The sequence below is a fragment of the Triturus cristatus genome, chromosome 4_1 (genome assembly GCF_964204655.1).
Source record: "Triturus cristatus chromosome 4_1, aTriCri1.1, whole genome shotgun sequence".
NCBI lineage: Eukaryota > Metazoa > Chordata > Amphibia > Caudata > Salamandridae > Triturus > Triturus cristatus.
This window is the reverse complement of record NC_140585.1, coordinates 986,446,263-986,473,431: the sequence shown is the minus strand read 5'-3', so window position 1 is coordinate 986,473,431 and position 27,169 is coordinate 986,446,263. Positions and strand designations below refer to the sequence as shown.

The following is a 27,169-nucleotide window of genomic DNA, read 5'->3' as shown; positions in this document are numbered from 1 at the left end:
GGACAGATAGTGTGGCAGGGTCCCACTACTATAAAGTTTTGGTGCCCAGCTTCCATGACTTAACCTCTTCTGTGCCCATGACGAGATAGTCTCGTCATGGAGCACGGTCGCGCTGTGCCCATGACGAGACTATCTCGTCATGAACCCCACCCACTAATGCAACGCCCGGCACAGGAGGGGGAAAGGGCGTGGCACTGAAGGGGTTAAGTTTTTCTAAGATCCCATATCACCGTCGGCAGACAGTAACTTTGCCTGTTTTGTTAAAAGTCTCGCGGCCGCTGATAAAGGTATAGGGGTGGGCATATTTCCTTTGCTTCCAATGCCTCAACACAATGCACTAGAAATTCACTCCATGTGGACCCTCTGAGAAACTAAGGGCTGCTGCACAGCGTTTTGTTCAGCATGTTGAAGTCAAAGGGTGGTGCGTATATGGTGATTGCGCAAGGCTGGCAGTCCAAGGAAATGGATTCAGGAATGTGACAAGTCATAGATTGAAAAAAAACTAGGTTCGACAGTACAGGAGATTGGCATGGTAGATATAAAGTGTATGACTGAATTTAATACGAAAGACGCACAAAAAACATACAAAAGATCACCGTTTCAGGGCTAAAATAAAAAGATGAAACCATTACGGGTCACTATGAATTCATTTTATATAGCAATACACGTGTCCCCAAAATGGAAAAGTCATTATGCTACAAGAGAGATCCACGATCACTTGCATGAAAGTATGATGTGAATAAGAAACAATACAATGAATAAGGCAATGAAAAAAAGAACCACAAGGCAGGAAAAGCCCTGTATTAGATTACAAAATGTAACCAGTAAATCAAAGTAATAGAACACTCAAGTCTTTGAAGGGAAGAGACGGTGGCTGCTGTGCTGACCCTAACAATAAATAAAACATGACAATTATATGTTGCCTTATGCAAGGACTTGTGCTAAAGGGTAGGCTGCTGCCTGGAGTCTGCTCCCTGGGGTCTCAGACAGATTTTATAGAAGGAACTAAAAGATTTTTTATTTGTCTTTTGAAGATTTAGGCGTGGGTGCCAAGCAAAACAGTGCACTTGCAAGCCATGAAATAGGGTAATAAATTCTGCTTTCTTCACCCAGCAGCCTGTGCGCGTCTGCTGAAGCAGTGATACTGAGTTGAGGAGTGAATAAGACAAGCCAAATTGGGGTTACATGGCAGGCCGATGAGACATGACTTGCACTAAGTACAGTAAATAACTAGTTGAAGAATATTAATAGTCACAACTTTGGCTTTGGACTAAGCATAATTCACACATTTTCGGGGGGAAAATATTTTACCAAGAATATATATATATTTTTTTGAATTCTTTTTTCGGTATGTAAAAATACCATAAAAGTAGCAATTTATCCTAAATATAGGCACTGTAGCTGAGCGTGTGAAGAACATTGTGGTGAATTGCACCAATAAACATAGCTGTGCATGAGGACACTATCAAATGAATCATCATTTATAAATAATCTGTTGAAAATGATAATTGTGATTCTTTCCATAAATGACTATTTCCACGATAGCATCAACTATGTGTAAGTTGATGCTTTATAAACAATTTGCGGCTAACTGATTTGTAAAATAAAAGCAGATAAAGTTGATAAATGACAGTGCGGATGAACTATTGTATTTCACTTGCATATGGACACTTTAGAAACCAAAGTGAAGGATTGTCAGATGGTGAAGCTCTAGAAATGTACTACAAAAGTGAAAAGTATGTGAGGTGTAATCACTTTCACACTTTTCGTAGCGTACCTGTGTTGATGATTCCTGGGTTGTATTTCAGCCACGTTGGAATAACAAGGCCACTGAAAGTTGAAAATCCAAACACGAATAGGTTTCTTGATGAATTAAGGTCCACAAACTACAAATCAAGACAAATGTAAACGTTGGAGAAATTATGTGCACTCTTACTTAAACAAAAAATAATACAATATTTGTTTATCTGTTTACTTGCCGGTAATAAATTGGGAGGTTGATATGAGTTTTAGCTACTAAGGTATTTGGGTTTCTGGAACAAGAGTGGTACAACTACATATCCCTAAATCTACGGGAATATAAATGTTTACACTATCGGTCCGCCCACATCCCGCACAGATGACTTTATGAAGTATGTACACACTGAAGTGATCTTAATATCAAATCTAGATAGAATAGCTCCCTCCTCCCCAATGATGGAATCCATCCACTCTTCCAGGTTCTTCAGGTCTCAGAGAGGACCATCGAGGGTCATTTTATAAAGCAACCACCTACTCCTGCAAATAACTGATTAGGTCTGGTCATCCTCACCTAAAACTGAACTGTGAATATTTATGAGTCTCCCCATAATAATATAGGTAACCTGTGAATATTCGAAGAGCCCCAAATTTTTGCCATAAATGGTGTGGTGGGATTTTGGAGTCCTCACTGAGGGGGAGAGTTACTAATATTTCATGCAAGACAGCGAGGCTACTTGCTGCATTGTGTGAAAGAGAGAGAGCAGAAATGTGTCTTAACTACTAAGATATGCCCACACTTCTGCTCTCTCCTAACTCTGGCACAATGTATGTTACCTACCACTGATGCAGGCACCCTTGTGCCATGCTGCAAGTGTGCCTGTGTTACAAGCAGAATTGTTTTTGTGCAGGAAGGTATATCTCCTTGCACAATAAAAATTATAGGAGGCAAGTGCCTCTGTCTGTGTGATGCAGAATGCATCACACCCACAAAGAGGAAGTAATGAGAAGAAATAAAGATATTTCTCCTTGTTACGCCTCTCTGTGGTAGATGCACCGTTTTGATTGAATCTTAAACTTACTGCCTTCATTGAAGCTTGAATTGCGTAAGATTCTATGAGTGGATGCGTGGGAATGTCCATGCTCCACCCATGAAACATCTGCCACAACAAAATGTAAAGCAAAGCAGTGGATGTCTTTACAAAGTCACACAAGCTCTGGCTCTGTCCCTTCTCTCTTCATTCTTGGCCTCAAGGCAGCAGTGTATACATTGGGACAATTTGCAATCCAAGGCTTTCTGCACTCCATGTGGAGTGCCACAGGGATCTGCACTGTCACCTACATTGTTCAGTGTATACGTTGCTGCACTCATCAGAGAGTATGGTTTTTTGTTGGTATCTTATGCAGATGATTCACAAATTGTCATTTCTGTATCCAAACAGTCTGAGGCTACGGCTGCCAGCTTCCATGCCTGCATGACTCACATCATGAGATGGATGAGCTGCAACTATCTTAAAATGAACACCGATAAGACCGAGGTGATGGAATTTGGCTAACAGCCATTACTATGGAATTCCACATGGTGGCCGACAGAGGCGGGTCAATGTCCGGTTCCGTCTAATAAAGTTAAGAACCTTGGGTTTCTCTTTGATGATCAGCTTAACTTTTTGGGCCAGATCAATAGTGTAACCTCCGCCTGCTTCTACATATTGAACCTTCTTAGGAAGATATTCCCTTTCATCCCCCAGGATCTGAAGAAATAAGTGGTTGTTGGCGTTGCCCTTGTTCTTTTGAGGCTTGACTATTGTAATGCACTGTATATAGGCATCGACAAAGCCCAGAGGTTAAAGTTCCAGTCGATGCAAAATGCTGCTGCCCGGCTATTGTTAAATATTCCTAGGGGACATCCCACTTCTGCGGCTATTAGGTCATTGCACTGGCTCCCCATCCAGCAAAGGACTGAGTTCAAAGCCTTATGCCTAATTCACAAGACACTATTCGGTCGAGGAGCTGGTGACCTTCGGAATCTCTTCTTCCGGTACACTCCTATTAGGAACCTTAGATCTAGTGATGCAGGTTTCATTGGTATCTCCAAAATGTGCAAAGCCAGATGGGGAGGCAGAAGTCTGTCACATTGTGCAGCTAAACTGTGGAATCAATTGCCCATTTCTTTGAGATTTCTGTCTGATAGGCTTCTTTTCAGGAAGGCATTAAAAACACGCCTCTTTCCACCTTCTTAAATCAGTTATAGTTGCTATGATCCCCTATCTCACCTTATAGCGCAAAGACGCCTCGGCATTCGAGCGCTTTATAAAACTATATCATATCATATGAAGGCAGTGAAAATAGCCGCTTGCAGGGCTCTGTAAATCTTATTTAAGGATTTCTGTTGCCTTGCGACTTCTTCGGGCAAGGGCAAAGCAGATACTTAGAAAATCTGACCCTTGTTTTGACAAATGTTAAGCTAAGTATTGGTAGGTAGGTCCGCCAGAGTAACTTTAAAAAAAAAGATTTTAAAAACAAGATTTACTATTTCCGTAATTACAGACTCCATACTGCAGCTAACCTTTCAATTATGACTATAACAAAAAAAGCCACCATATGTTGCTTATCAGATTTAATAGCAAAATGTAATCTGTTTAATATACACATAGTTCTATGGCCAAGAATTCTGTGACAGATGGTAGACATTTTTTACCAGGTTCAGAGTACTGTGAGCAAGGTAAATAGACTGCTGTATGCTCCTGTACTTGAGTAGGACCTGATGCAAGTATTTTAACTTTAATAGTAAAGATACTACCAGCACCAGCAGACCATAGAAACCACATACATGGAAAGCACTATTTTATTTTCAGGAAATAGCTTTTTTTGTCTTAAAAATTGTAGCTTGGTAACAGGCGGTAGTTTTATTTGGCTCAGAGTGCTATTAACCAAGTAAATGCACTAATCACTGCTACAAAGCAGTAGATGGTATTTTCTTAGTGAGAATAAAGTGGACACCATTTGCTGTGCTTGGCTTCAACTATAAAGAATAAAAAAAGAGGAACGTTTGATGCATTGCCCTGCAGGAGCCCAACAACTTTGCAGGAGCACGCCTTCTCAACCGGGTTAAGTTGCTACATATAAATACACACTTCTTCCTCTCCACAAACTCAGGCCCTCAACCCTTAAAAAAGGAATGTTGGACTTGACAAATTGTGAATCATAAATGATGGTGTTTAGACATGACTAGCGATTGTCTGCCTCAACCCTTGCTAGGCGCTTACATCGCAGCTGCTTGAAGCTCAAGCTTCATGGCACCTGAGAGTCTCAGGGGATGCGGCGGAGTCCTTGAAGCCACTGGAGCTGTGGGTAGGTCGGCGTGCGGCCCCCTGACTCTGTCAAAATCGTCGTTGTGGCTCTGATCCCACAGGAATCCTTGCCAGCCTCTGGCATATGCAGTGCCATAGGACTGGAGTGACTGTGATCCAGCACTGTAGCTCCAAGTCCCCCTAGGGGGACTGAGCAAGCACATGTGTGAGCCTAACTAAAGCAAGTTGCAGAAGGAGGACGACCTGAAAGACAGCAGGGACCACCTTCCTGAATTAACAACCTCAAGTGTGATACTGGGAACCCTGTTATCACCAAGACCTCTGCCTGATCCCAAAATGGCGGCCCACCCGGCCCACGAAAAAGAAGCACTAAAAAGTGAGAAGCTTCGAACAAAAGCAGCCAACTGTGGAGAGGGGGACTGTTGAGATCCCTTGGAAACCATCGGCGAGTGCGGTGCCATAGGACTGGATTGACTGTGGTCCTGCACTACAGCACCAAGTTGCCCAAAGGGGTCTAAGCAGGCCCAAGAGGGAGTGTGACCATAGCAATCTCCAGGGGGGGAAGGCAGTGGGGACCCACCCCCGAATTAACAACCCAGTGAGCGGCACCATGAACCCTGACACCATACGTACCCCTGCCTGACCTTGGCATGGCAGTCCCCTGGCCTGTGTGAGATGTTCTGCTTAGTGAGAAGCTTCCAACACCTGCAAGTAAGGGCAGAACAAAGAGTGGGCATCTTCAACTAGCCCTGTGTACTAACGGGGGAATTTCAGCAAGTTCCCAATACCTCCTACAGCTCTACTGTAAAGCCCTCTCGTAAATGCTTGGCAGGCCTCTGCATTACACCCTGTGTAGAAAAGTAGGATCTGCTTTCAAGGTTACTGCGACTGTTTGCTGATGTCATACTTTTTTTCTTACTAGTCTGACTGGGATCCTGCTAAACAGGACCCCAGTACATTAGCTTCCTCCCTAAATTGGCTATGGTGAGTACCTTGGTACATTCCTAATTGGCTGCTGTTGTACCCTAGTAAGTCCCTAGTATATGGTACTAGAGTACCTAAGGCCTAGGTACACCCGGAGTCCCCCATGGGCTGAAGCATGTATTATGCCACCAATAGGGGACCCTCCAAACTCTGACTACAGGTATGCCATTGCAGCCTGTGTGAGTTGGTGCTTGCATCTCTCACAAAAGATATGTTTCCTTATAGCTAACATCACTGAACTTAAAACCTCTAAGTCACCCCTCCAGTAGGCCTTTCAGTCCCAAAGGCAGGGTGCTCAGTTCTAAGTGTGAGGATGCCTCTGCATGAGTAGGACACCATTGCAACCTTCGGGGTACATTCTCCTGGGTTGTCAGTGCATCAGCCATTACGATACATAGAGTGGCAATGGTCATTACACGAATACCGTCTCTAAACTGGCTGTAATGATCCCTGTCATGTTTTGTATCAAACATGTTGGAATCATACCTCCCACACCGTAAATGATGTGTGAGGTATGATTCCAAGCACTGTAAATCTCCTTCGGGAAGCCCTCAGTGCTCCCAGTATCAGTCTCCCAGAACTGGAGGGCAAGCGAGGGCTGCTGCCAACCTCAGAGCCAAGCTCGAGCAGGGGAAGGCAGAACAATAGGTATCCTGTCACAGGGGTTAGTGTTTCGGGAGAGGGTGGGGGTGCTTGCCAGTGCCCCTCAGATTGCTTGAGGGGCACATTTGGTACCCTCCTTGCATACTCCAGCTCAAACCAATTTGGGGAGCATTTGGCTCTCGCTCCGGCACGAAACTTGACAAAGGGCATGGGAGTATCCTCCCCACTTTCCAGCCTGTCCTTTTGGTGGGACCCCTTAATCATTCCAACCCTTTCCTTAGGGTACTAAAGTGCTTACCTGGGGGTGAGTCCCTAGATTCATCTTGGGATTCGATTCAGATCTAACTCTGCGTTATCTTCAACCGTCTGGACAATCTGACTGTGTCGTACTGACCGCATCGGACTTCCCTTTGGGAACCGAGACTGCAACTGGGAAGACTCTGTCTGATCCTGATCTCCTTATTCCACAAGTCGGCTGCCCAATCAGTGTCTGTACTCCATACAGGTTCCATCCGTGGCCTGTGGACATCCAAAGACACCCTTAGGAATCTCCCTTGCAGTGAAGAAGTCACTCCCCTGCATCCGCCGGCACCGCAACGTAACTGACCAGTTTGCTGATCCTGGGCTCCTACGGACTTTAACAGGTTCGGTAAAACAGGAGGCGGTTCTGACGCTTCTTCGAGGCCTGAACTGTCTCCAGACTGAGGCTGAGGCCAGGATCCCTCGTCAACACCGCCGGAACCGAGTCCCCTGTGTACTGCATCGACTGGCCGTTGCTAAGGCTGGGCGACTCTCGGTTACAGAGATCTTTGTGCCCTGTTGGGGGTCTTCTTTGATTCCAGTGGGCTCTCCTGCTTGCTCGGGCCTACCCTGACTTACTTGAATGTGGTGAGTCTATTGGACCTTATTGGTCTCGACACTGTACCTTTTTGTCTTCTTCCACGTGTTGCCGTTGCCAAAGCTTGTTGGTGCTCCCACCGGACACAGACCCCCCTGGATATCGGTATCCGATGTGGGACAGCTCATGCACCGTCCCTGGCCATCCTCAGTGTCACCAAGTCCGTGTAGCTGCAGAGACAAGGGCACGTCAACTCTCCTGCAACAGCCGACATTGGTGGGCACTCGACTCCCGTGCCTCCTGGTCACTCCTGAGTGACCTAGACTCTGTCCCCTATGCTTGCATGTACACTTTTTCTTGAATCCACCATTGGATTCCATCAGACTCTTCCAGCTTGTTCGACAGCAGCATCTTGCTTGAAGTCCTCCATTAGTGTACACAGCAATTTCCAACATCACTGCATACCTATGCAGACGGCTTCCCTTGTGCAGGTAACGTTGTCTCCTGGGTATCCACGGGTGGGTGACTCTCGAACCGTCCATCTTACACAGGGTGTATTCCAAGTCCTCTGGGAAGGGTCCTTTTTCCTAAGATTTGCAACTGCGACTTCCCCATTGACTAGATAAGAGATATTGTATTTGGTTAGTGAGTGTCTGTAATAAATTACTAAATTTATAACTACTGTGTAGTTCTTTTTCACTTTATTATTTTATTTATTTATTTATAAAGTTTTGTATAGCGCAAACGTGACCGTCGATAGTATCAGAGCACTTTACATGACGAGAAGATCAATAACAATTGGTCTAGTAAACAGGAAAACATATGCATGAGAGCATATCCATCCATCGGCCAATGTGTCTCCCCCTCCCTTCCTATGGTCTTTGTCCCCTGCCCTATATCTCCCTTCACCAGATAGAAACAACCAGCGACTTCCCCTACTTTCATCTCAATCCCCAGAGTCCATCCCTTACAGCCCACCCCAATCCTCCCACAACTGCAGAACCTAACTGTCCTCTGCTCAACAATCTCCTTTCCTCATTCTCACACCTCTCTCAAAGAATAGACATCCTCCCTTTGGCTCTATGCCACCTAAGTGACTATCTGTCATCTCGTCACTGCTACTCTCATCACCTTTTGTGGACTCCCCCTACATCCTTCCAGCATACCGAGAGACAGCCACCTTCCCAGACCCAAACAGACTTAATCACCCCAGATAACTCAGACTCCCCTAAAGAGTGATGCAGGTTCAAATTCCACTCCCTCCTCCTCTGAACCTGTCACAGGGGGTCAGCAAATTTTCATCATCATCTCTGACCACATTCAAACTCACACACACCTGCCAAGTGTGTGCGCATCCCTTCTTAACTTGATACAAATCCAAACTACCCTATCGGAACAGCCAAGTCAAAAAGACAACAGCTTCTCCCTGAACTACATGCTACACAATTGTCAGTCTGCAGTCAGTCACCATCTAGAGATATCTGACTCGATCCAGTCTCATAAACTTGACATTCTGATCCGCACAGAAACATGGCCAAATATCTCATATAACCACGCTCTAGACCTTCTTCTTCTTCCCAAGTACTCCATTTTACATCTCAACCAGGAAGATGGACATGGTGGAGGGCTCGCACTCATTCACAGAAACTCCCTAAGATGCTGAATCCCCCCAGCGGCTCATTTGCATTTCTTCGAAAGCATATCGGTGGAACTGTCCACATCCACTACCTCCAACTTCAGATTGAATGTGATTTACCACCCACTGGGTCAAATCAACACCTTCATCAAGGATTGCATGGATTTCTTCACCTCACAACTTATCAGTTCAGACAACAATATCTTACTTGGTGACTTCAACATCCATGGGGGAGACATGGATAATAGTTACATGGATACTCTTACCTCCTTTCTCAGCGCCAATGATATTCAACAACACTGCCAAAAACCCACACACTGCAAAGGCTCTGTTCTGGATCTGATAATCTTCAACTCCCCAACATAAAGACATATGACCCATCCCAGTTGACTGGTCAGATCACATGTAGATTCCATTCTCCCTAACCGGCTTGCATACCAAAACATTTGGACAACCCAAGAAAGAGAAAAAATGGTTCAACCTTGACACAAAAGCTATGGCCATGATGGTCCTTCCCATCCTGATTTCGATTACACATCATCTGGACATTAACAAGGCCACCGACAAATGCAACTCCTGCATGGAATCCCTTATCGACTAATGTGCACCCCTGAAGTGCAAATCATCTAGACCAAAACACTACAGGCATGGTTCACTAAAGAGCTTCATGAAGAAAGAAAGCCTATCGGAAAGTGCGAGAAAGAATGGAGACAATCGTCATTGCACCTGAGCTTGACCAAGCTCCGCAAAGTGATAAAACAATACATGGACCGAATCCTCAGAACCGAATTCTCTGACATAGGAGCCATCATGAATTCTGCAAAAAATAGACTGAAGCGCTTGTTTGAGGTCATTGCACAGACTACTATCCCCTCCAACGCTTTGTCTCCTGAGTCATCAATGGCCCGTTGCAACTTCATGGATTTCTTTGATAACAAAATTAGAGGCATCCATATCTTACTGCCCATCAACGACTCACTTCAAACGGTTGAGACTCTACCATGCAAAGCACTACAATCATGGCCATCCTTCTCTCTAATTTCTGAATAGGACCTACAACAAACAATCTCCAAAGTAAAACCCTGAAACCACCATTGGGATGCCATTCCAGGTTCTACCAGCAAATCCCTTACCACGCACCTTCTCCCCATATGGACCGCCATGTTGAACTCCTCTATCAAACAGAGCCTCATCACAGAACAACTAAAAATTGGTCACATCTCCCATCTCTTGAAAAAACAACCTCTTGATCCAGAGAACATGAACAACTTCCACCCAGTCACCACACTCTCATTCTTAGGAAAAGTCATTAAACTTTGCGTAGCATCCCAACTAGCCTCCCACATTCGAACAAACAACTCTCTCTAATCTGTTTTCTGCCAGGGTCACAGTACAGATACTGCGATCCTCCAAATAGTCGATGACTCCCTCAGAATACTTGCCTCCGACAACTCCTGCCTCCAGGTCCTCCTGAATTTATCCACTACATTCGACACTATCAAACATCTGGACCTCATCTGTACTCTTGAAGTTCACATGGAATGTGTAAGCACTGCCCTCAACTGGTTATTCTCATGCCTATCCAACCACTCCCAAATTCTGGAATTGGGCAACTAGCTCTGAAGACGAGTCAGCGCTCTCCAAGGCGCAATCCTCTCCCCAACCATCTTTATCCTTTACCATGTGATTCTCACAAACTCTGGGATTCTCTTCCACCTCTACACTGACACCCAAATCTACTTGAAACCTCCCACTCCCCCCGGAAGACATTGCCCTCCTTTCAGAAACACTCTTAGAAGATTTAAAATTGCATGTGTGATCTCCACTTAAAACTCAAACCAACTAAAACAGAATTTCTTTTGATCTCACCTCCGAAAGTAAAAAAGCCAGTAAAAGAGTGGATGGCTAAACCTCCCAATCTGAATGGCTGCCCACCATTGTCCAGAGTGCCAGATCACACAGCATCAACCTTAATAATCATCTCAATCTTCACAGCCACATCGCAGCCATGGCCAACAGTGCACGTCACCAACTGAGGCAGCTTTGGGGCATCAGACATTTGATTCCAGAACAAGACCTCTAAATAGTGGTGCAGTCTCATGTTCTATGTAGACTAAACTGTGGAGTTGCCCTTCTCTCGTCAATTCCCAAGTTCAGCTAGGCCCATTGAGAGCAGCACTACATGCTGCTGCACGCTTCGTTTTAGGTCTCAAGAAATGTGACCACATTACACCTGCCCTGCTAACCCTCCATTGTCTCCTCATTGAGGTGCGGGCCCAATTCAAAATTGCTTGCATTACCCACAGACCACTGAACTCCTCCTCACCCTCCTATCTAAATGAAAAACTGAAAATATGCAGAGCAAAAAGGGGTTCCAGAAAGGCCCAATTCCTGCTACTGGAGCCCCTCCACCTTCAGTCGAGAATGATACAAGAACCAGTCTTTCTCTGGAAGTGCCACAAGCAACTGGCACCCTCTGCCTCCCTCCATCTAACTACCTGCCTAGAAACCTTCAAAAGAGATCTCAAGCCCCTCCTTTTTGTCAGACATCTTGAATAATTCACCCTCGATCTGACTTATGCACTCCCCCCACTGCAATCTGACCTGCCCTGGTTTTACGACCCCACCACCTGAATCAATGCTTTTTCTCTGTATCTCCCCTGCTCATTTGCTGTAACTATTTCTTGTGAAAACACCTGCACTCACCCACTGTTGTAAATGTATGAGTTTAATTACTAGTTTTGTAACCCAAGGTAATCTTTGTATCCTGCTTGTTGTAAAGCACACTGATACATTCGGGACATCTCCGTGCTATATTAAAATTGCAAAAATAAAATAATGAATTCAGGAACAATAATATCCTCGGATGAGCAACAGAACATTTCTGACCAGGCTTAGATAGCCGAAGGTTGCCATCTAGATAAATGCTGTTTGTTACAACTAGACTGGGTCCTTCTGGAAGAGTCTGGAGACCCGTTTGCAAAGTTATTATCAGGCACAAGCCTGACTTGCACCTGGAAAAAGTCCTAATGCATGCACACCTGCAAGACGCGTATTCCAAAAAGTGAAAGTCGTGCAGTGTAAGTACATAACTGTATATGAAGGTAATGCATGCTGGACTTGTGGACATTCTGTAAATTTAAATTTTACCTTTTTAACAGAAAAGGGGGTGTTCCAAAAAGCCACACTGTCAAGAAAGTGGCCAGAAAAAAAGAACAAATACAAATGGGATCACTACCTTTAAAATGTCTTAGTATTCATTTGTCAAAATCTAAATTATACCAACCTGGACAAGACCGGTGAAGTGGAGCAGACAGTGGGGAGGCAGGTATAGTAGAACTTTCTATGGCGTAACACGGAAACAGTATTCTAACATCACTTAACTATATGTTGGATTAAACAAATGACATGCGCCCCAAGGGTGCTGCTGAGGTGGCTCGAGCTCTCTGAATGCATGTGACACAGATCCCATGCGCCCCAAGGGTGCTGCTGAGTGGCTCGAGCTCACCGAATGAAGACCCGGTTTTGAAGGAGGAGTCCTTGAAAATAAGTACAGTGTGGAGATTCACTGTCGAGTGTGCTGAGAAAGTCCGACAATAATTTGTTGAGTCGCAGCGCGCTCTGCGGACTTCCTTCCAGTGGTTCGTCCTGAAATTATTAGGAGGACACTAACAAAAATTATATGTTGGTTTAGGGGTTAACTTTTTTGTGTTTTTGTTGGTGACGTTTTGCACATGTTCAATTTATGTATATTTGTGTTGTTGTATTTTTGCTTTGTTGCTTCCATTAAGGTCCGTGGTCATTTCTGTTGCAGGAAAGTCCAAATATTTTGATTAAATCTGTCTAGATTAATAAACTAGATATAGAGTCAATTAGTGTGCTCTTGTCCCAAGTTATTCTCTTATCTTTTCCTTTTGTACCTTCTTTGTTGCTTGCTCTTTATTGTTCCTTACCCAGGTACTAAAAGGGTCAATTGGGTATTACCCTGTTGGTTGCCAGACACCGAATGCATGTGGCACAGGAGCCCATGAGTTCCTAGGGTGCTGCTGTGGTGGCTTGAGCTCACCAAATGTATGTGACACAGATCCCATGCACCCCAAGGGTGCTGCCGAGGTGGCCTGAGCTCACCGAATGCATGTGACACAGGTTCCCATGCGCCCCAAGGGTGCTGCTGATGTGGCTCGAGCTCACCGAAAGCATGTGACACAGATCCCATGCACCCCAAGGGTGCTGCCGAGGTGGCCTGAGCTTACCGAATGCATGTGACACAGGTTCCCATGCGCCCCAAGGGTGCTGCTGATGTGGCTCGAGCTCACCGAAAGCATGTGACACAGAATCCTATGCGCCCCAAGGGTGCTGCTGATGTTGCTCGAGCTCGCCGAATGCATGTTACATAGAATCCCATGCGCCCCAATGGTGCTGCTGAGGTGGCTCGAGCTCACTGAATGCATATGTAACCGGATCCTATGCGCCCCAAGGGTGCTACTGAGAAGCTGATGAAGTGGAGTAGACACTCCAGACACCCACTCACGATGGGCAATAGAGTTTCGGTTGTGGGAGGGCTTCAACAGTATGTAGGACTATAGAACGCAACAGTGATCGAAGGCTGTTATGATACCTGTGGTGGAACTGGACAGACAGGACCAATAGTGTTGCCTTGATAAGAGCGGGGCAGGAGCTGGTCTAGAGGGTGGTGGCTGTGGGCTGCGGAGAGTGCTCTGAACCCTTGCCAGCACCCACCCATGCTTTATCTGGGGATTATTCCCCCATCATCAGTGCAGGTTCGGGTGGTGAATTGCCCTGGCTTGTGTGGGAAACAGTATGCTGTGTCCTCCATTACATCTCAAAATGGAGAGAGGCTCTTCTTCAAGTGCGGCGGCAGGAACCTGTTGAAACCATTTGTGAAGCTACAGCCGATATGGTGGAAAAGAGGACGAAAACTGACAACTTCTTTAAACCTCGTAAAACTCAAGGAGAATCAGCGAAAGTGAATAAAATTACCCCCCTGAAACAGACAGACTTAACCGCGTGTGCAAATATTATTACAATCCCTCAGCACATTCCTGGTAGACTCCTACTGCAAGGCATTCAACTGAGGTTTTGTCTGTGGCTGAAAGGATGAACGCGCTGGCTGCTAGAATGTCAATGGAACAACAATCAGTGACCACATTTGTATGTCAGAAATCCTATACAGGAATATTGGATATCATGATATCAAACCGTGACTGAGTTGGTTGCATTGCAGGAAGTGTAGGGCCAGACCTGTGTGAGCGGAGCTGGCCTACAGGAAAAGGAGACTTTTGAGAATTTGAGAAGAAGCCTTGTGGCAGAGTAGAGTGGATGTGAGCTGCTGAACAATCTGCATGCAGATGGGGCATCTAAGGGTGCTCGACATCCTTGCTTCTATTGAAGACTTTTCTTAGCAGCGACATAAGAAATGTTTCAGAAGCTGCTAGGGTCTGAGGACGGCAGTGGCGGCTCGCACAGGTAGCGCTGGGAGGAGGTGAGGCAGGGTGAGGCCAGGGGTAGTGGAGTTCAACATATGACGGCAAAGGTAAAAGTAAATAAACAAATAAATAAAACCACTTGCCTTGCGCAATGTAAGTGCTTTTATTTATTTTTTTACTTTCACTTTTCCCGTCGTATGTCGAACTCCACTACCTCCAACTCCGCCCGCCCGCCTCATCACCCCTCAGTGTTACTTATGCGAGCCGCCACTGGAGGAAGGGCAATAGGGCATGTGGAAGTGCTCAGAGCCTGCAGTCTTCCACCCTAGTTACGAGGAGGACATGCCTCGGGGGGACTACAGTAAGGGTACACTTAAGTTCTGCAGTGGGTTTCGAATTGATGCTAAGACCACTGAACATGCAAAGACGTGTCGCTTGATACTAAGCACATTCTATTGTTCCAAAATCTTTGTCAGGAGTCCCTGACCAGGAGAAAAGACATACTAGCAACTAAAAAAGAACTGAGGGGCCTATTTACAAACGCTTTGCACCGCCGGTGCGTCACTTTTAACATAGGAAAAAATTATATACCATTGGCGTAAAGAGCTTGTGAATGAGCCCCTGAATTTGAAGGGCATGTGGTCCTTTGTGTGATCCCCATTATCACTTAAGTGTCACACAGTGGGAAAAATATGGGCCTTATTTACAACAAAGTTTCTCAGTGTGGTGCCGCAAGCCATTTTGCTGCCCCGCACTGAGTTACCTACAGAGCACAGGGATGCCTCACATCTACAACGATATGATGGGTCCCTGTGCTTCCCCCTGAGCTGGGTGCCTGCATTGCGGGGAGATTGTTTTTGGGCAGGAAGGGGCACCGTTCGGCACAAAAACAATCACAAGAGGTGATTTCCTCTTTCTATGCATGCTGAAGAGTACCCACAGCAACACCCAGCAGTGTGCTGCTTGTAAATGGGCCGTATTTACAAGGAGATGAAAAGCCACACAGGGTGGCTTTGTGTGTCCTTGTAAATAGGGGGCAGCAAAATGCTTACCGGTGCATCACAAAAAGTGATGTAGCAGCGGTGCAAAGGGCTTGTAAATAAGCCCCTATGTGTTTACAAATACAGAGGCAAAAAGCATTTTTGAAGGAGTCAGGAGAGAGATAATGTGCCTGGACATTTGATTCACCCGCACTGGGAGTGGATGGGCGCTTCAGTGTTGGGTAGGAGAAAGTTTGGCTCATGGTGATGGAGTAGTGCTTTCTCAGGGAGTCAGCTGAGAGATATGGCTTTTACTACTGAAGCAAGTTTTGACCTGCTCTGCTATCACTTGTCACGCAGATATGTCCTTCCCACCTCAAGTTCGACCCTTGTGAAGCCTACATATTGGTGATGAAAATTTGTATTTAGGGTAAATGCTAGAAAAGTGAGGCTTATTGTTGCAGTAGTTCACTATTACAGTTAAATGGGGTCTCCACTGCCTTCTGGGATAATTCCATTATGTAAGCTATGTATACATATCCCTCTTTGCTTTATTTACTAGTGTATTATTAAGCAGATTTAAACAATAAATCAAAACAAAAGTAAATTAGAAATTACCTGTAAATTTGAAATCCCTACTGCAGCTACCATTCCAAACATCACCATGAACATTCCTCCAATAACTGGCTCGGGTATGGTGATGAAAATAGATCCAAACTTCCCAAAGAGGCCCAGCATTATCAGAAGAAGACCCGCAGTTTGCAGCACCACTCGACTCCCCACCTAAAAAAAAAATATACGTTATCAGAAGTACGTCTTTTCTTTCACTGACTATGCTCTACCAGTGGTATTGTGTGTGAGCATCCAATCACAGTACTGTATCCTAGAGGGTCAAACCAGAAGAACAGTACTAAGGCACAGGAAAGGTGACTGCTTAGTGGGTGTAGCTACAATATAAGAAAGTGTTGCTACTGATGCTAAACAATATGCCTTGATTCTGTAACAGAAACATGGCTCCAGGGCCAGACTAGCCGTAGTGGGAACCAGGCGTTTCCCCAATGGGCCGGTTTTGTGACCGTGGGGGCCGATTTTCCAGCAGTCTGCAATATCGGCCCATGTGATGTGAGCAGTGCTTTTTATGCACCCCCCCCCCCCCACTTGTGCCAGAGCTGGTCGAGCAGCGATCTGCCCGGGATGGTGGCTGTTCCCAGTCCGGCCCTGCATGGCTCAGTGTTAAAAAATTTGCGTATGGCAAGCACTCCATGCCTATTCAAAGAGTTTGTCAAACTTGTTTACTATGCCTGCTTGGTGCAGTATAGGAATGATACTACTTCCTCTGCCCTCTGCACATATCTTCAATTAGCAGACATTCACAAAGAGCTGAGAAACACACTGCTTCAGAGAAAATTCATATTAGTTAAACAGAAGTACATTCCCTGTAGGTGTATAATTGGTCAGCGTACAAGTCATGAAAAAGTAACAATGCCTTGCCCTTATTTCTGTAACCTTGGAGCGCCGTTCACCACGGCCAGCGTACTCGCTGCTCGAAATACTTGTACTCGGTACACAACGATCCTCTAGACTCATTGACTTGAACACCACGTACAGGATAATACTTCAAATATAGGACCGGTGTCCATCACAAGGACAGCGTAACAGAAGGTTTTTATTTCACTTACCAGTCGGGATGGAATTTCAACCGGCAGAGAGCCCTTTAGTTCTACAAATATTGCCATAAGCCCTGAAGAAGTCGTGGGGTACATCCCCGGACGAAACACGTGTTGGCTGGGCAACTGTTCGAATTAAAGAAGACAATATAATTTCGACACACTGTTTTGATTTCATTTGTATGGTACCTTTGAATTCTGTGAGGACTGTATACTAATGTCTTATTATGTATTGAAATTTCAGCGTGAACATAGGCTTGCTACAATCATATGTTGACCTTAGGGTCTGTTATTGAGGCCTTAGGTGTTCTCCCTCACCTGTTTGCATCGCTTTACTTGAATCTTTACGTACACTTGATTGGTGCCATCTCCGGCCACCCATAAGAAACCCCTTTCTCTTGCATTTGCATTGGCCTTTGCCGGTATGAAAACACAGAATGGCATATTTCTGTTTCGTCTTTTGGTTCCTATTTTTTTTATGTCCTGTTTTATGTGGATGGAGAGCAGAAAAAAGTTCTAAAATGTATTATTTGTTGCTACATAGTTTGTTTTGTGGTATGGGGTTGTGGAAAAGGATACTTCGGACAGTATTTAGAATTGCAATGCATGGGGTAGTTCTGCATTTGATACCGAGACCAAAATAGTGCCTTTCTTGCGGGTCCGCTTTTGATGCCTCACATGTGTGTTGGGGCTGCTACATTTCATCAGTGATGTCATGAGTGATGTCACTGACCATGTCATGAGTGATGTAATATGTGACATCATCAGCAGTGCATTGCGGGGGCGTAAGTTATAGTTAACCGAACTAACTATAATGGGGGAATTTCTATGGTTTTGTATGAGTGAAATGTCCAACTAACTATAACTTTCCCTAAAACCTATGGGTTTTTTTAGTGAATTTCTAAGGTTTTTTAAATGCTAATTTCTAACTATAACGTGCCTGAAACCTATGGTTTTTTTCAGTGAATTTCAAAGGATTTTTAAATGCTAATTTCTAACTATAACGTGCCTGAAACCCATGGTTTTTTAAGCGAATTTCAAAGGTTTTTTAAATGCTAGTTTCTAACTATGCCCACAGAGGTAGGACATGTGAAGTAAGAAGAAAAACGCACAGAAAGAAGCAAAAGAAATGCAGAAGGAAGCAGCAGAAGTCCACAAAGACAAAAAAAAAGTGCTGGAAGAAGCAAGACGTGCAGAAAGATCCAACAGAGGAGCAGAAAGAGGCCTTGTTGCAAAATCATCCCCGGCCCACAACTTTTTCAGATGGGACTGGTGGTAACTGACTCTGACTAACCAGGCCTAGAGCCAGTGCTATGCTAAAAGACACCTAGAATACCATGAAACACACACCTACATTCACTAGGGAACACTATGCGTTGGGGTACCCCTTTGGTTAACATGACCTCCTCTGTAAGGCCCTAGTACATAATGAGGCAGAGGGGATTAAGACTACCTCTAAGTCAGAGCTGCAGAAATATGCTACTTTAACTAGTAGTCGCGTTTGCAGAGTGGTGGAGAAAGTGTGCCGGGCGTCCAACCAATGCTCAGGTATTCCGCTGCGTAGGACTTACAGGAGGTACGCGGAGGGATTCTTGGCCCCCAAACTCCCTCAGGACCAAATTGGACTTCATCCCCCATCCCGTAGTCTGCCACGTTTGCAGAGTGGTAGAGAAAGGGGGCCATGGCCTCCGAAGACTTCTTAGCAATCCTGGAGGTAACAAGAGGGGTAGTTGGCCCTCAAGGACATCCTTGGTGGCCAACTTCCCAAACTATTACCTCCAGTCAGTACCACACAGCAGCACTGGTAAGTACTCATACCAGGCCACGCCCACTTTGCCCACCACTCTACAAACACGCTCCCTGGCACACTCTTGGATGGGGATTGAAGTCCCCTTCACTGCTGGGCGTCCTTTAGGGGCCAACTAGCCTACCTTTTACCTCCAGTAAGCCCCATGCTGTGGATTGGTGAGAGGTAGACAAAGGCCATGCCCCTTTCTCCACCACTCTGCACACACACCCCCTGGTGCATTGTAAGTTGGGGGATTAAGTCCCCTTGAATCTTGAGGGTCCCTGGGGTCCAACTAGCCCACCAGGTATCTCCAGTAAGCACCACAGATCTGTGTTGTAGAGAGGTGTAAAAAGAGGTGTGACCAGGACCACCTCTCTGCAACGCAGCCCTGTGGCATTTACTGGTGGTACCTGGTGGACTAGTTGGCCCCCAGGGACCCTCAGGATTGAAGACAAATGAATTCCCCCACTTTAAACGCGCCACAGGGCATGTTTGCACACATGTCACCTCAGGCCCCGCCTCCTCCCTTCTCCACTTTCTGCAAACCCGCCCAGTGGTGCGTTTTAAGTTGAGGGATAAAGTCCCCTTGAATCCTGAGGGTCCAACTAGCCCACTAGGTACCTCCAGTAAGCGCCACAGAGCTGCATTGCAGAGAGGTGTAAAAAGGGGCGTGACCTGGACCACCTCTCTGCAACGCCCGGGAACCCCGGGACACTGAAGGAGCTGGCCCTTGGAGGAGGTGGTCCCCAGAGCCATGAAGGGCTCCAGGAGGGGGGGGCGCCGTGGCCCCCCTCCAATCACATGCAAAGCCTCGGTGGTCTCTGGGGCATGTGGGGCGGCTCGAGCCCCCCCCACACAGGTTTAGTTTTTTTTTAAAACAAGCCCCGGGGGTGGTGGTCCCCGGGGCTGCGGGGGGACCCTGTCCCCCCCCCCCGCGAATACTAAATAAAAGCGCCGGGAGTGGCAGTCCCCGGGGCTTGGGGGTCCTTTGAGGCACCCCACACATTTGAAAAGAAGCCCCGATGGTGGCCGAGTGCCATCCCGCACATCATTTCAACAATGCCCCAGACCTGGCCCACCCGGGGCCCTCAATTAAATGAAGCACAGGTGCCCGTGCTTCATTTATTTAAAAATGTCGTCGGGATTCGCGGACCCAGCACAAATGTTGCCGAAATATTTTTTAAAAAAATGCTTTTTTTGGCCCTGGGGGTCCTTGTGGGACCCCCTGACCAGGCCTAGGGGGTCAGGATGTTTCTACCCTGCCCCCTTTTCTTGTTTTTCGCGTTCGTTTTTCTCATTTCTTGTAACGAGTCACAAGATGGATGCCAACACTTCCAGGTTTGGAGTGTTGACAGCCAAATAGAATGCAGCTCGTGGTCGGGAGAGTCCGCGGATCCACAGATAGATATCGAAACTTTTATTTTTTAATTTTCTCAGCAACTTCTGAACAGATTTACACTATTTAAAAACAAGGGCACTTTCTGAACCAAGCACTACCCTTTTGCCAAATTTGGTGTAATTCCGTTTAGCAGTTCGGGCTGTAGCCGTGTCTAAAGTTTCCTATGGGAAATTGACTTTCCGACCTCTTTTTTTAAAAATTTCTCAGGAACTACTGAACAGATTTACACCATTTAACAAAAAGGGCTCTTTCTGAAGCAAGGGCTACCTTTTTGCCTAATTTGGTGTAATTCCGTTCAGCAGTTCGGGCTGTAGCCGTGTCTAAAGTTTCCTACGTAAAATAACATGGAGAAAACATGTTTTGGGACTCCCCTTTTTTCTCGGCCCCCGCTTACCAAATTTCAGGATTGGAGCTGACTGGAGCGCCCCAAAGTTTTGAAAATTGTGCGAAGAATCGTCATATGGCGCCAAAGTTATTAGGAAAACAAAAAACGCTTTTCCTATGTAAACTAGGTCCTAACTATAACTACCTACTGGCGACCGCCAGTAGGTAATATATATATATATATGTTTCCAAAGTGTTGCCCAAAATTTGAAGACGCACGAACTAACTTTCAAACCAGCATTTCATTCCAAGCATTTTTCATAGCCTGACGCATTTCAAAGCTCGTGCTCTTTCATCAGAGGCTTGCTAACAGTCCACAGAAGCAGTAACACACCCTCTTCTCCCCTCTGCATGCTAGTAAGTAATTGCCCTCAGGTGGGCCTCCCAAGTGTGTTTCAGTGCTTGTGCATGCTGGGAGTAGTGGTATGTGTTGTCCACCATTATTTCCCTCCACTGGGATCTGTCTTCTTGTTGCAATTTCATTTAAAACAGCATGCATTGGTAATTGGACACACCTGTGTAGCTCACTGGAGGAAAGATCAGCAAGCACTTGAAAAGCAAGGGAGACAGTGCCTCTGTGTAACTCCAGCACAGCCTACGAATAAGGAGCAGGAGGCTCCGAAACGCATCAGGTGAAGTCAACAATTGGCTTTTATTTTCTGGTTTTAAATAAAGGATTCAGTGGAACCATCTGCCTGCGAGTGCATCCTCAATTCAGGGCAACATGTGGAGACATATTTCATGGCAGCTCAGCTGTGGAGGACTGCACCACCATCATTAAGGAATGTGGGCACAGAGGCTTGGAGTCATGCTGAGCCTCAATGCGGGGTGTCAGATTTACAATGTAAAACCAGACTACAATCTGAGGCCCACTGAAGGGCTTTGAAATTCGAAAAAATTACTGGTAAAACACAGAACCCACTGAAGGGTATAAATGAATGCACTACAAGCCCCAGCATGCATTGGTAATTGGACACACCTGTGTAGCTCACTAGAGGGCAGAGCAGCATGCACTTGAAAAGCAAGGGAGACAGTGCCTCTGTGTAAATCCTGCACAGCCTATGATAAGGAGCAAGAGGCTCTGAAACTTGTCAGGCAAAGCGAACAATTGGATTGTTTTAAATAAAGGATTCAGTGGAACCATCTGCCTGCGAGTGCGTACTGATTTCAGGGCAACACGTATATATATATATATATTCAGTGAAAAAACCATAGGTTTCACACATGTTATAGTTAGCTGGACATTTTACTCGTAAAAAACCAATGAAATTGCCCCGTTATAGTTAGTTCAGCTAACTATAACTCGCGCGCCCGCAATGCACTGCTGATGACGTCACATATTACATCACTCATGACATGGTCAGTGACATCACTCATGACATCACTGATGACATCTCAAATGACATCACTGATGACATCACTGATGACATCATCCAGTGAATGTGGGTTTTTCTGAAAATTAAATATGTTTTATATATGTATATCTCAAGGTCGATGGAAGAATAAATGGGTATATAAGTGTCTAAATGGATGATTTGTTTTTGAAAAATTGATTGTTTAACTGACTGATTAAGTGTATCATAGTGAATACATGTTTTAGTGAGTAATGTTTAAATATGTATATATCTGTATCAGTCTCTCACTTTGTGTATAAGTGGCTGCATGGGTTGGTGAGTAGCTACATGGGTGTCTATATAGGTTATTAGTTGGTTTTTTGAGTATCAGTCTGAGTGTCTGCATGGTTCGGTGGGGGGTATTACGTAGTGCACAGGTGCATGAATGAGTGACTCACTGTTTGTATGTGTTGAACAGACCATGTGTGCAGGACTGCATGGGTGGATGAGTGTGTGTATGGGTGTGTTAGTGAGTGAATGACTGTCTCAATAGTGTCTTTATGAGTAGCTACATATGTTTAAAACTAGTATATGTGACTATTGGTGTATATATGTGAGTATATGCAAGGGTGAGAGATTGGAAGAGTTCCTGTATGAATAAGTATGTGTTTCTATAAGTGATTGTTTAAAAGACTAAGTATGTGTAAGTTTCCGTAGAAGTAAGTATGGTGGTGTGTGTATAACTGTATATGCAAGTAAATGTATGTTTGATTCTTTATTAGTACGAGTGACTATGTGTGTGAGTAACTCTATGGATGAGTGGCATTGTGTAACAGGATGTATAGGTGTATGAGTACATATGATGAGTGAGTACATGTATGAGTGACTGTATTGGACTGTTGGTGAATGAGTGGATGTGTATGTGGATCTTAGAATTACTGAAGAGGTTGTTGTAACTGGTATTGGTATGTCCATTGTTTTGAAAATTTTAGTCTCTATTTTTGAATGTGTGTGTCAAAGGTTATATTAGGGTGAGAGGAGGTCTGCCACTCTATCACAAGGATGATGTCATCAGTGATGTCATCAGTGATGTCATTTGAGATGTCATCAGTGATGTCATGAGTGATGTCACTGACCATGTCATGAGTGATGTAATATGTGACGTCATCAGCAGTGCATTGCGGGCGCGCGAGTTATAGTTAGCTGAACTAACTATAACGGGGCAATTTCATTGGTTTTTTACGAGTAAAATGTCCAGCTAACTATAACATGTGTGAAACCTATGGTTTTTTCACTGAATTTCTAAGGTTTTTTAAATGCTAATTCCTAACTATAACGTGTGTGAAACCTATGGTTTTTTCAGTGAATTTGCAAGGTTTTTTAAATGCTAATTCCTAACTATAACGTGTGTGAAACCCATGGTTTTTTCAGTGAATTTGCAAGGTTTTTTAAATGCTAATTTATTTATTTTTTTTTTTTTTCTAACATATTTTTAATTTAATTATCTTACCTTTTATAAAGACTATGATTACATTTTTAAAATTCTTTAATATTTTTTTTTAAATATATTTTTTAAAATAAACATGTAAAATTTATTTGCAGTACTTTTTTTAAAAAAAAAATATTTTTTTAGTACGCGTACCGTAAGCTCACGGTAAGCGTACGGTTTACGCAACGTCCGTAATCTATCTACGCTGCTTGCGTATAGTTACGCACTTTGCGTAGCCGCGCGTACTACGCGTGGGACGCGTGCGCGCTTACGCCACACGCGCACGTTACGCGGAAGTGTCAGGGAGTGACTGTTATGCGCATGCGCGCAAGCGCGTGTCTTTTTTACGCGCATGCGCACTTTTTGCCGTAAGCGTACCGTAAGCGTACCGTAAGCGTACGGTAGGTCATGTGATCATGAAACACAACTTTTGATTGGTTGAAACTACTTTCAGTTCTAGAACTCTCCTACACCACACCCATTCCCCTCATTTCTGCTTGTGATCCCTTGGGAGAAGGAGCTGGTTTGTCTTTGGGATACGATGGCAGAACAGCAGAGCTCTTCTGAGAGTGAGGCTAGCACTAGCAGCACTGTCTTGAGGCAGAGATCGAGGAAACAAAAGCCCTCTTATGTATGGGATTATTTTACTTTTCCTGAAGGCCAGCAAAAGGTAAATGCACCCTTAGTGACTTGTAAGCTGTGTAAGCGTGTACTTTCTAGAGGTAATCCTAACAGGAAGTATTCCTTTGGGAATCACACCATGAAGAGACACCTCCAGGATGTACACAGAAGGACACATGGTCATCTTTTTGGAGGTAACTCTTCAGAAAGACGAGCCAGTACATCCACAGTAGCTCAGCCTGGACCATCATCTGCAGGGCTGACTCCTTCTTCTGCAGGTCAGGTGAGCCCTTCATCTGTGGGGGGAGAATCTCCTTTTGCTGGCCCTCTGGAAATGAACCCTCGATTTCGGAAGGTTGATATTCATTGCACATTTTGTAAAGATCTAATTTGCCATAGGGAGACCAGTGTTTCCCTAGTGAACAACAAAATAGATCAGCACATTTGTCGCTTTGAATAATTTTCCCATGCTTCCTTTCCTCTGTCCCTGCATGAACACAACGGTTCTTTTAAGAGCCAACCTTATCTTTCATCTTTTTTTTACATATGTTTTTAAAAACTTTTTTTTATTTTTTTTTACCGTACGCGTACGGTGCGCGTACTTTTTTTTTTGTTTTTTTAAAAAAACAATAAAAATCAATAAACACATTACAAGGTCCTTGAGAGACTACAATTATTATTATTGACTTACGATACTCACTGAAAAAATATTTATTCATTTGTTTTTTTAAAAAATAGTTTTAAAAATGTTTGTAGTTTTCGAAAATTTTCTATATCTATCTGGAAAAAAAGAAAAAAGTATTAATATTTTTAAAACATTTTATAATACAGTACACATATTTACATTTTTTTCCCAAAAATATTTTTGCCTTATTTTTGCTGTTTTCAGAATATATTGCATTTCACTATAAATTGTGAAAGCAATTGCATTCATCATTTTACAGCGGGCAAAAAAAAATAACAATCACAAAGATTGTATTAAAAAAGCCCTGATTCTTTTTTTACTTAAACTTAACATTATAGAAATGCATAATATTCTAAAAAAATATCATCTAATACCAATACTTATTTCTTTAAAATACCGTCTGATATGTTTGTTTCAGAAGTATAATCACAATATTATATCTCAAATAACTCCAAAATACATCTGATTTCATTTCCTTTAGACCAAATAGTAATTTTAAATTTTTTTTTGGAATAAATTTCCAACGGTAATCCAATAAAATTCTAAAGTTTAATTTGTCCAGATCTCACCGATTCTCTGTAACATTTTGGTTCACGAAAATTTTTTGAATAATTTATTAAGTCCACAATAGAATTGGTTACTTTTCCGCATGGCCAAATAGTAATTTTTTAAATCATTTTTGAAAAAATTTCCAATGGCAGTCCAATAACATTCCAAAATTTAAAATGTGCAGAAGTTACCGATAATCTCTAAATTATTGGTTTTTCAAAGTTTCATTTAAAATTTAAAAAGTCCACATTACAATTGGTTATCTTTCCATTAGGCCAAATGATAATTTAAAAAATCTTTTTTCTACAAAATTGCAATGGTAATCCAGTAAAATGGTAAAATTATTTTGTCGAGATCTTGCCAAATCTGTCTAAAATTTAGGTTTCAGGAAGATTAGATAGGAATTTGCTAAATGAAAAGGCAAACTTTGTTTGAAAATCAATTGGGAATCATTACACAGTGTCCAGCCTTTTTCACATTTAAGATAAACTGTGTAATGTCCAGAAGTAACAGTAGGTCCATCATGAAAAATTATTGCAACAGTTACAAAAGTTTTTCCAGAAATTGATAATTGCTGTCCTGTAAACTTCTTTATTAAAGTATCCAATTTTGAACCATCAGCTCTACATCGTTGCATCATTAAAATTACATACTGTCCGTATTCCTTTAAAATTAATGTTGAAAACATGTCAGAATTACACTCACTACATTTCATGCTATGATTAGCATCTTTAACTAATTTTGCAAAAGTGACTGTTTTACTCTCTGGCAATGTCAAATAAATAAATCTTTCATTATCAACAATAGAGCCACATATATTATAACAATTATCACAACTATGTTCCCATTTATAAGAGAGACCAAAAAAAATGTCAATGGGAACTCCTTCTTCTTCCACTACCTGAAGAAAATACATCAAAAATTCATGTGCATCTTGCTGTTCATTTTGAGAAAACTGTGTTCGTCCTGAACATACATCTAAAAGTTTTCTAATTTCAGTAGCACTTTCTATTTGAGTTTTATCTTTACTCAGCTTTTGAAAAAGGAGACTCAGCTCTGAACAGAATCTTTTTCCCTGATTTACTATTATCTGCTCTTGCAAACTTTTCAGATAAAATGCAACATTCAGCACTACATTTGCGTAGCAGTTGACACCAGAGCTATTTTCAAAATGACATCCTACAACCTGTTCTTCATTTTCCTTTTTCTTTTTGCTTGCAATTACATCACTCCTCTTTTTTTTCCTCTTCTCTACATCTTCATTACAGATATTCTCATTTTTTCTTTTACGAGAAACTACACGTTTCTCCAACACAGGATACTGACCTAAATGAGGAGCATAGCTTCTTCTTAATCTATTATACTCCTTTACACAGTTTGTATCAGCACTAACATTTGAGTCATCAAAGTCTATCATGAATAAACCTGATAATGTTTTCACTCGTGACAAAGCTACATATGCCATACCTTCTTTGAACACAGTTGAACCAATGTTCACAAATACACAATCTACAGTCAATCCTTGAGACTTGTGAATACTTACAGCATATGCTAGAGAAAACGGAAACTGCTTCCTACGTACATATAAGTCTTTCACAAGCATAAAACGTACTGTACAATGACAAATATCTTTAACTTCTTCTATCTGATAAAATTTTATTTTTAAACATTCAACTCCTTCTTTTTTCTGGTAATTAATAAAACCCACAACTCTTC

The 27,169-nt window shown here is 43.5% G+C and overlaps 1 protein-coding gene across 1 annotated transcript in view; it reads right to left on the bottom strand.

Annotated features, from left to right (window-relative positions):
- The window catches only part of LOC146855952 (solute carrier family 23 member 1-like), a 1,135,305-nt gene that overhangs the window by 183,519 nt on the left and 924,617 nt on the right, over window positions 1-27,169 (bottom strand). The window contains exons 13-14 of the mRNA XM_085653904.1: window positions 16,155-16,319; window positions 1,778-1,886 (exon numbers count right to left, since the gene is read on the bottom strand). Coding sequence (XP_085510030.1) covers window positions 1,778-1,886; window positions 16,155-16,319 — 274 coding nt within the window. The remainder of the gene's footprint in view (window positions 1-1,777; window positions 1,887-16,154; window positions 16,320-27,169) is intronic.